This window comes from Geospiza fortis, unplaced genomic scaffold (assembly GCF_000277835.1).
Source record: "Geospiza fortis unplaced genomic scaffold, GeoFor_1.0 scaffold488, whole genome shotgun sequence".
Taxonomy (NCBI): domain Eukaryota; kingdom Metazoa; phylum Chordata; class Aves; order Passeriformes; family Thraupidae; genus Geospiza; species Geospiza fortis.
In genome coordinates this window covers 2229431-2239814 of record NW_005054365.1, presented here as the reverse complement: position 1 = coordinate 2239814, position 10384 = coordinate 2229431, and the positions used below count along the sequence as shown (strand labels likewise).

General features: G+C 44.3%; 1 protein-coding gene across 2 annotated transcripts in view; it reads left to right on the top strand.

The window, feature by feature from the left end:
- The first annotated feature begins 1276 nt into the window (after positions 1-1276).
- ST8SIA5 (ST8 alpha-N-acetyl-neuraminide alpha-2,8-sialyltransferase 5) overlaps positions 1277-10384 on the top strand; it is a 41906-nt gene continuing 32798 nt past the window's right edge. Inside the window, exon 1 of one of the 2 annotated variants that reach the window (XM_005424181.2) lies at positions 1277-1692. In XM_005424181.2, the coding sequence (XP_005424238.1) occupies positions 1562-1692 (131 nt within the window). In that variant the 5' untranslated portion in view covers positions 1277-1561. The remainder of the gene's footprint in view (positions 1693-10384) is intronic. The other variant, XM_005424182.2, reaches the window with a different exon arrangement.

The following is a 10384-nucleotide window of genomic DNA, read 5'->3' as shown; positions in this document are numbered from 1 at the left end:
CACACCTTAAACACTTGTGTGATTTCTGTTGCTTAAAATTAGGTAAGGCAAAGCCTGCTTCAGCCATTGTCTGTCTTGCCTAAATTGCTATAGGTCATGCTGAGGACTAGCCCTGTCTTTAGGGATTGTGTTGAAAGGTTGCACAGAGTTACCTTTGGCCCTTCTTCACATTTTACAGCATGAGTTACAGCTGAAACAAAGTCCATGAACGCTCTGTTTGCTGCTCCACACAGCTGGGCTGCTGGCACACAAGAGCAACTTGCATATGCTGATTTAACTGTTGGAAAATCTATTCACACAAAAATCTTCCTATTCTCTTAGACAATGGATTTGTCCCCCCCTCATTTTGTTGTCAAAATCATTTTCCCATCTGTTTTTGGGGCAAAACAACCTCCTAGTCTGGATGTTTCATTCATGGATACAGCTTTCATTGGAACTTGTTTTAGGGTTGGGGCAGATTTTGCTCCCAGTGAAATGAGCGACAAAACTCCCTGTGAGCTGAATTGAGCCTCTCCTGAAAATGAGGGGGTTTTAGAGGAGTTACGATGGCTGTGGACAGGGTCTTGTTGCTCTGCCCTTTCAAAAGAGAACTGTGTCTAGTGGAGGAACAATCAGAATATTTGTCTCTTTAAATGAATGGTTCTTAGAGCCGGCACTGAGAGGCAGGCTCCCTCTCTGCGGCTGTGAGGCTACTCAGAGCCTCCAATAAATCAGCATGCAGGCACTGAGAGCTCTGTCCTTGAAGGGATGCACAGTGACCTTGCTCATGCTTGCTCTGGAGGAATAGGGGAAACAGAGGAGCCCAAATAGTGAGCAGAGTGGGACTGAACGCTCTGCATTCTGCATGCAAATGCCACAGCGCCGGAGCCACGGCACCGACAGCGCGCTGCTGCACAGAATGCAGCTTTCCTGCTAGCCTGACCAGACTGCTGCTGCTGAGCTTCTTTCTCTCTTTTTCTCTTTCTTTTTTTTTTTCCCTGCAGGGTTCTGAATGAAATCCTCATGATTGTTGCATGCTTGTTCAATAATAGCAAGCCCCAGTCACGTCTCCTTGTGAGCACATTTGGTCGGAATCACTGAGCAGAAGCAGAGAGGAGCTGACGACTATGTGCTTCCAACGCAGGTTGCCGGAGCCCCGTGTTTGCCATTGGCTGCAGTTCTCCGGTTTGTGTGCAGCTTCCCCCATCTGGAATATGAAAATGGGATTGAAGTAGATAATTGCTAGCAGCGGGTTTTCAAGAGAGGCTTAGAGGGAACAGAATGCCTCTCGCACAGCACAGGCTGCCTGCGCTGAGAGAGCTCTGAGAGATGATTTTAGATGTTACCCACGTCTGAATCTCCTGGAAACTTTACCATGGAAGCAAGCCATTGCGCACAGTCCTGGAGCTAACATCCAAAAGGGGCAAGGAAGGGGCAGCAGGGCCAAACAATGGGATACCTTGTCCTTGGATTGCTCACAGAAACGCCAGCAGGCATTCCCCTCCAGCCCCCAGCTCAAAGGGCATGAAGGTGGCAATGAACTGAATTTTACCCAGTGAAGCTTCAGTGGCTTTTCAGAAGGATGGGATACACTGACCCTTCATCAAGCCGGGATTTGCTGGGAAACAGAACTTTATTCTTCATCTTCATCTGCGCCTTTGCCGTGGTCACCTTGCTGCAGCAGATCCTCTACGGGAGAAACTATCTCAAGAGGTAAGGGGGGATCACAGGGAATAGGAAAAGTTGTCTGAGCAGGCTGAGGGGAGATGCAGCCCCAGGCAGACCATTACAGCAGTTCAAACCACTTCTCAGTGTTTTGCTGATGATAACAATATCTTGTCAGTCTGGGAAGGTGCATCCAGCATCTGTAATGTTTGTTAGGTTATGAGTGCGGGAGAAGGTTAGGCAGAGTATAATGTTTTGTGAGTTTCCTGGGTTATGTTTAAATCCTCAGCTGTGGCAAAAATATGGGTTTGTATTCAACTTAAACAGACTCGTGCCACCTGTGTATTTGCCCCTTACAAGGCTTCCCACTCTGTGTAAATTCAGGCTGAAATGGCTCGGGATGTTGAATTGAAGTAGCGTGTTCATTGCTGAAACTTCAATGTCTTTAGAAACAAACATGCAGATGCAGTTCCTAAAATCAATATTAGTGTAGCAGATAACCAAGAGAGTACTTTATTTTTGCACTGCTGTGTTTTTCTGAATTGCTGCTGAGACTGCCTCGCTGTAGAGCACATCACTCTTTGATCTGAAAATGCTCTTTTCACAGCAAACACCGATGGGGCTCTATAAATGTTTAACCTTGACCCATGCAGAGTTTATTTTACTTAAACCTAGTTTGAGAAGTTACAGCTTGCATGATTTTATGAAGATGAATGTTTCCCTTACATGCTTTGAGGTAAGTGTTTCAGTTGTGTAGGCAGCTGCTGTGGAATTTTTTACTGGAATTGAGCTGCATTCTGCCAGGAGAGATAAATGGTTTGGTTCTTGCCTTGCTTGCAACTCATGTACTTGTTTGCCCTGTGCCAAGAGCAAGGAAAATGCTGGCAAATCAGCCAACGTTTCTCTCTGGGAGGGAAAAGCAAGCATGATATTAATATGTTTAGACAGGGGTGTTGTTTATCCACAGAGCAATTTGTGTGCCTTGTGTAGCACAAGGCCTTGTCTGGGGGACTCTGATTTTTTGGGGCACCTCAGCTCCCAAAAGATGTGACTTTCTCAGCTGGAAGAAGCAAGAATGAGCAGAAGTGTTGAAAACATGGGGTTTTTTTGGCTTGGAGAAAACTGAGGGGAAAAAGGATAACTGACTTGAAATACCCAAATTAAATCTTAGAAGAAAAAATGCAATAAATACCTCTCTCTAAACACTCACAAAGTGCTAAAATGTTGTAGCAGGAAAGATTTGGATTTAACCATGAGGGGGAACTTTTTGAGAAAATAATTACCTGAGGAGGCATAAAATCTAGATATTTGGGGAGCTTCAGGAACCTGGTAGGTAGACAAGGGTAGTACTAAGCTTCCTCAGTGCTAAGAATATGACTTTATGGCCAGGTCGAGGTCTCATCTTGCCTTATTTTCTCAGTTTTTCCTATTTGTCCTGGAGGCCTGGCAGTCCTGCCAATCCTTGCTTTTCCAAGTCAAAATTACTGCAACGGGGTTAGAGAGAAGAAAAAATAAATCACAAGTACAAACTGAAATGAAAAATGTCAGAGTAAAGATAAAATTGTGAGAAGATGCAACCAAAAACTCTCCCACTGAGTGATCTCTGGGGCCTGCCTCTGTCCTGCCTCATGCCCTGGGAACCTCTCCTGTCATCATCAGGGAATGAAAAAAGGCTGATGTCCAATCCTGGGACTGCAAGGAAAAAGTCTGGTTCTGAGCCCTTTGCCATCAAAGAGTCTCAAGTAGGGAGATGAGCATATATTTTGTCACTTGGACAGGAAAATATGACTTTTTAATTTTTTTTAAACTCCAGCTTGCAATGATTTGTTTCTTTTTACTTTTTTTTTTCTTTTTTAATTAATCATGTGATAATAGTCTCATAGAGGGCTCCCCTAACTCAGTGCAAAAAAAAAAAAGCACGTCAGCCCTCAGCTCCTTTCTGCTGGGAACTGGCAGTTCCCCTCTTCCATGGAAATAAAAATGCAGGATGTGGCTGTAAGTTTTTGGTGACAGAAAGGTGATTTAATCAGCGTCCTGCATTGTCACCACAATATTATTATGAAGGTACCTTTTTTTTTTTTTTTTTCTTCATCTTTTCTTTCCCTCCCTCTCTCTTAACACCCTGCAGTACCTTCTGGTGAGCATTCCAGGGCAGTCTGATTGCCAGCTGAGCTCCAAGCAGGGGCAGCTGTAACCTTTAATTACTCTTGCACTTCACAAACCTCCGGTGTTAAGCCCCCTGCTAGAAGCTGATTCTGGCTGTGAGGCTCCTTGGACGTGTTTTGACTTGTACCTGGTGGTTTTGGAGAGGCTCCTTGGAGAGGGGAAGTGGGATTTTATATCCCTGGTGCTACTTGCCAAGCTGGAGCTTGGGGACGCAGCCGTTTACTCTCTGGGATTCCATGTGCTGCTTGTTTGGGATGCTTTTGCCTGCATCCCAACACCTGCAGCAACAGCAGGACCCATGGCCTCCTCCCAAGGCAGCAGGAAGAAATTCCCCCATGTATTTGGAGAAACCTGACAATTGCCCTAAAGTACTATTTCTGTAAGTGTACAATGCTTTTAAGTCTAAATATAACACCAGGGTAGCTCTTTTCTCTGCAAGAAGATGGTGGAAATGGGTAAAAGCCATCAAGGCAGGGAAGTGTGACCTAAAACAAGCAGCTTGGGCACAATGCAGGTGACAGCAACGACTCAGGACTGGTCCCAAAGAGCAGAGTGGAGAGAGGTACCCTTTTCTGGGGGAAAGATGGGAAAGTTTGCTGTGTGCCGTGCCACTTGCCCTTACCAGCAGGGACTGGGCTGGTTTGGTGGCCATGAAATCCCACCTGAGGCTGTCCATGGAGGCTCAGGATCCTGCCTTTGCCCATGGCCATGTTCCCAGAGCATCTGTGGGGGTGGCAGGACTGTGGACAGGAAAGGATGCTCCAGGAATTAAACTCTGCTCAGGGAAATTTGATAAGGGGTCCAGGCTCAGGTCAAAGTTCTCTCTTTCCCCTTATGGGATGTTAATGAGCTCCTGGCATTGCTGGAAGGAGGGACAGTGTAGAGATTGAATTTCTAGGCATTCACACATTTTTCACCCACTGTGTAATGTTCCCCACTCCTTCCTTTGCAGTTTTATGCAGCGTCATTGGAAAGCAGAGTCCTATCCACCTTCTTTTTTCCCCTTTTTCAGTTTTCTCCCAGGTGGGATGGGTGTGGGTGCTCTCACCAAGGCCAGTGCCTCATCCCTGCAGTTGCAGCTGAAGTTCTCTAACAGGAGAGTCAAACCACAAGCTGGAGAAATGGCATCAGGAAGCTCTGGTCTCTGCAGCTTCTGATCCCCAGTAAAAAGGATGATGAAATAAGATATAATTAAGGGACTTTAATACCGATCTCTGGGGTAATTATTTTTATTTTAGGATTAATGTGATGATTAAAATCCACTGCATTGATCTGCTAAAGTAGGTTAAATGCTGTGGTCTTCTGTTTAAATCCAGAGCTGCTGCTTGCTTTTATATTGACTCATCTTTCCAATGCTCGCCTTTCAGCTGAATTTTCTCTTGAATCAGATGCTCAGCTGAGGGCTGGCCTTTTTTTGTCAGCTCTTGTTTGGCCAGCAGGGAATAATCCTGGATTACATCAGGAAACTGCCACTACAGTAAAAAAATGTTGAAATCTGTCTTCATTCCCAACCTGTAGCATGGGAGAGATCAATAGGACAGTCCTTCCCTTTGGCAAGGAAAAGATATCAGAGCAATACTTTGCTATATACCAATATTCTGTTGGCAGGAAATTCACTAAATTCTGGGTGTTTTAACAGACTGACTTCTGAAGACTGAAGAGTGTCATGTGAAGAAGAGAATCTGTACCTTTAAAACTCCTTTTATTTAGCTGAGTTAGGAGAACACATTTCCAAAACTATTAAAGACCCTAAACAAATATTACCCCAGGGCCTGCCAGAGGGTAAAAAAAGATTGCAAAGAATCACACAGCAAGATTCAGCAAACCTTCCCATGCAGGCAGCCTGCATTATTTGGAAGATTTGTATATTCTAAATGAGAATAAAACATCACTCTTATGTATGTGCGCCCTCTTATTAATATCAGAATCTCATGACTTGAAGTAAACCCACCATTTTTTTTAATATCTTAGGCAGCTTTTAATCAACACTTGCAAATCAATTCCCAAGCATCCTTACCTCTTTCCTTACCATATAAGATTATTTGTGATCACTTTCTGCACTGCATGGACTAAAGGAATAAACCCAGAGAAAATGAACCTGTGCTGCACATTTCATCTGTACCCTAAATTCATGTCGCTCTTACAGCAGGGACAGCAGGAACTGCAGTGAGGACATGGAGGCTACATGTGCCCCAAGCTGTATTTTGTCCTGAACTGGGTTTTTTGTCCCAACTACAGCCAGCTCAGGTCAGCTGAGAGCTCCTGCCCCATCTCTGGTACATGGTCCTCTGGCCAGCTCATAACACCCTGTGAAAGTGTTAGCCATAACCTAAGACCATCTATTCCTGTGTAAAACTCTCCTTCCATTGAAATATCTTCCCCAAAAGGCGTAATCTGAAGGTCACCTAGTGAGTCATCTCTCTCTGGTCACACAGCTCTGTGCTTCCAGCTCTAACCAGAGGGAATTACTACTCCACAGAAATTACATGTATCCTGTGAGTCATCTGGATGAATCCCTGACAAGGTGCTGGGAGGTCTTGGGCTTGGGAAGCTTTCTTCAGAGAAAACTGCTGGAAACTTCAGAACAAAACAAAGTCTTCAAACAATATAGAACACAAAAAAAAAAAAAGTGTTTACAGGATATGGACATCACCTTAAAGTGGCCAGATCTAGTTGAGCACAGCAGGAGAAGCTGACTCATGCTGTTCCTGCTACAGGACATTCCCAAGGCCGTTTCATGGGGTGCAGGCATCTCTGTTGGCAATGGGGTGGAGGGGGCAGAACCAACAGGGAGCTGATAGATTAATTCAGTTGTCTCCAAATTCATGGGCTCACAGAATCACTGAATGGTTTGGGTTAGAAGGCACCTTAAACCTCATCCAGTGCCACCCCCTGCCATGGGCAGGGACACCTTCCACTGTCCTAGGTTACTCCAAGCCCTGTCCAGCCTGGCCTGGGACATTGCCAGGGATGGGGCAGCTACAGCTGCTCTGGGAAACCTGTGCCACCAATCTCACAAGGAACAATTTCTCCTAACATCTACCCTAAATTTACCCTTTGTCAATCTGAGGCCATTGCCCCTTGTCCTGTCACTCCAGGCCCTTGAATTAGTCTCTCTCCATCTTCCTTGTTGTCTCCCTTCACGTGCTGAAAGGCCTCCAATGCTTCTCTTTTCCAGGCTGAACAATCCCAATCCTCTCAGGCTTTTCTCTCAGCAGAGCTGCTCCATCCCTGTGATCATCCTGGTGGCTTCCTCTGGACTGCCTCCAACAGACTGATGTTCCTCCATCCAGAGGCTGGATGCAGTCACCCCATCCCATTTCCCCTCCCGTTCCCTTTCCCACTGCTGTTGTTGGTTGCTTTAGGCAATTCTCCTGAATCCAAAATTTTTTCCTTCTTCTACCTGAAGGTTTGGGGATTTTTAACCATGATTTTAATTTGCTTTTAAAGGAGAGCATCAAGTGGCTGAAATTTTAGAGTGTGAGGAAGTGTTGTTTGCTCTCCTGTGCTCCCTGGCAGTGCTCCCCATGGCCCTGATGCAGAAGACCAGCAGGGTTTATATCCCTGCTCCCTCTATGCTGTATTTCTAGCATTGTTTTGTTTCACCTCTGCTGTTGAGATGGCAAAACCACCTGCTGGTCTGGCCTGTGAATTGCCAGTCCTCCTCTCTTCAGATGACAGTAAATTAAGGTAATGATCTTCCCTTATTTCAGTGTTTTACATGTGCAAATTCCATTATCCCAAGCGTGTCACTCCCTGGTGTGTCACACCATGGTCTTTCCTGACTTCATATCATGAGGGATGTGTCCTGCAGGCTGGCCTTTGGACACTTGTCCCTTTTATTGTGGCTGTGGCCACCCAGCAGCTCCTAGGCCAGTGTCCACAAGCCCACCCTGTGGATGGTTTGAATCATGTTGGGCTGATGGAGCTCTCCAGAAACCTTTTGGCCTGGAGCAGTGAATTACAGGTGTCCTGCCTACCAGCCAAAAAGTGGCCATTGTCCTTACCGATTAATACAAAGACAATTAAATCCTGATTCTAATTCATGTAGTACCCAGCAGCAGCTTCCTTCAGTCTAACTTTGTTGTGTGAAGATCTAGGCCTGCTTCTGTCCAAGAAAACAATTCTTCTCGTGTATTTGGCTGGATATCTGGGTTAAATCTTCATTTTACACAGACCTGTTGCCTTGGTATGACAAAGTAATGGTTGAGTTTAGGTAATGCCCAGCATTCAACAGCTTTTCACCCAACATGATTTAACTGCTGTGACATCTCTTTTAGAGAAGAAATGCCATCAACTTGTTTTATGATTTGTAAATAATTACCTGCTTGGCCTCTTTGTGTGTGGGCAGGTACGAAGTTCAGTCTTGCCTTCATTTGTGAAAAGCCAAACCCAGAACCCTGTGTTCCCATTGTGGGTTGTGCCCCACCCGTGTTCCCCACAGCCCCACCTGTGATGGGTCACACCCTTGACCACTGACCTCTGTGGCCTGTGTTGATGACCTGGTACCTTGGTCTTTTATTTTTGACCCAGCTGGAGTTTCCTGATCATTCTTACACTTGCTGGATTTGGCTCAGCCATAACCACTGTGCAAAGCTTTGTATTTTCTTACTTCCGCTGTGCTTCATTCTTACCCTTGATTGCTTTTTCATTTCATTTCTCAATTTTTAATTCAAGTGTATTCATTGCTCAGCAGTCCATGTCTCCCTCAGGCAAATTGTGGACTTAACCTCTCATTTCTTTGAGGCATGCTTGCCCTCTGTTTCTTGCATCCATTTTGCTTTTCCATCAGCCCTGCAGATAGTTGATGTCCTTTCACATCCATTTTATTTGGATGGGTTTATGCTTTAGTTCTCAGGGTGAGTGCCTTAAAAGCAGCCTCTGTCACTGGTCTGGCATTTTCTATCAGAACAAATACAGCCAAAGCTGGGCTTTTGACAGTCCTAACTGAACATCTTAGGCTGTAAATATTTTGGAAGTGTTGCCTAAGTGGCAGGACAAGACTGTGCCATCCACCTCTGTGATGGAGAGAGAGAATATTTGCTACTCCTGTGCCTGGCCCTGGGTACACCCTCATTAACTGTGAATGCATTTTGCTCATTGTCTTCAGCATGAGCCCTCAGGGCAGTGTGGGCACACTTGACCTGATGCTGAATATATTGGTACTGGAAACTTGAGATGCAGTGCAATTATTTTAGTTAGATCTCTTGTGGTGTGGTGAGATTTGGAACCCACGCTGCATTAGGCATCTACCATCTCAAATGTCAGAATTTGCTGGTATCTTAAAACATTTGGGATTTCCTGTGAGTGTCTGTGCCCAGGACTTGGATATTTTCATTCTTTTTTTCTTTTCTTGAAAGCTACCTCCCTCACTATAATTTCATTCAGTTGTTGGGTTTGTGCTGCCCCTCAATATTACAAATAATGATATTTAAATTATGAATAATTATAATTGTGAATAATTATTGCCAATAAGATTGATAAATATTATCTATTACTCCTTAGATGTTTATCTTCCAGCCACAGATGAGAAAAGGTAAGATTGTAAAGGTTTGGAAGGTATCCTTTGATGTTCTTGAGGTCCTGGTCAACATTAGATCCAGTTTAAGCCAACTATTTGAATGTGTTTTATCCTTCCTGGGAAGTGATTTTAGACCAAGTTTTTTCAGATATTGCTTGTGAGTATCAGATGCAAGATTTAACCCAAATGTGAAATGTGCTACATGAAACAAAACCTTTTTTCTGTGTAATAATGGTTATAATCCAGAAGCTTCCCACCTATGTTTCCAATTTTGCTTTTTGCACTAGTCAAAATATACTCCTCCACCATTTTAATACTATTATTTCCCTCTAACATAAAGAGCCAAACTTGTCCCTGGTATAATTCTGTGAGGCCAAGAGTGTGGTGAAACCAGACATGCTCCTTTCCCACATCGTTCATCCATATTTTGTGTTTTGTGGGGCCCATGTTATTTAATTTCTCCCTTTTGCTCTGAATATATCGTTCCTGCTCTTCCACTTATTTTCATACAATTTTCAAAACTTTTTAATAATCTTGTCCCTGTGAGATAGTAAGTGATGAGTTCAGTAATTACCTACTGTCAGTCTATCTACAAAGCTGTAGGTCACTGAGACAAAGGTTGATCTCTATAAAAGCAGCCAGCAGAAGAATGTAAGTGCTTGTATCAGGACTAAAACTTGCATTTTGCTAATTTCTCTGGAGAAATAAGTATTTCTCTAAACTTGGTTAGTCAGAATCAATGCTTCTTCCGCTGAAAAATATCAATTTTTTAATGGACTCACATAAGAAGGAGAGCATATTGCTCAAGTTCTGGAGTTGGCCTCAGGAATGTTTTATTTATTTGTGCCATGCCTGGCAGGGTTATGGCCCTGGATTCTGAACTGAAAGAGGCCAGCACACACATGGTATTTTCCTGGCATTACAGGTAGTACTTGGCAGAGCACCAGTGAATTGGACCTGGACTGCTACAGGCAGATCTTTTCTTTCTCCCTTCCCTTCCCTTCCCTTCCCTTCCCTTCCCTTCCCTTCCCTTCCCTTCCCTTCCCTTCCCTT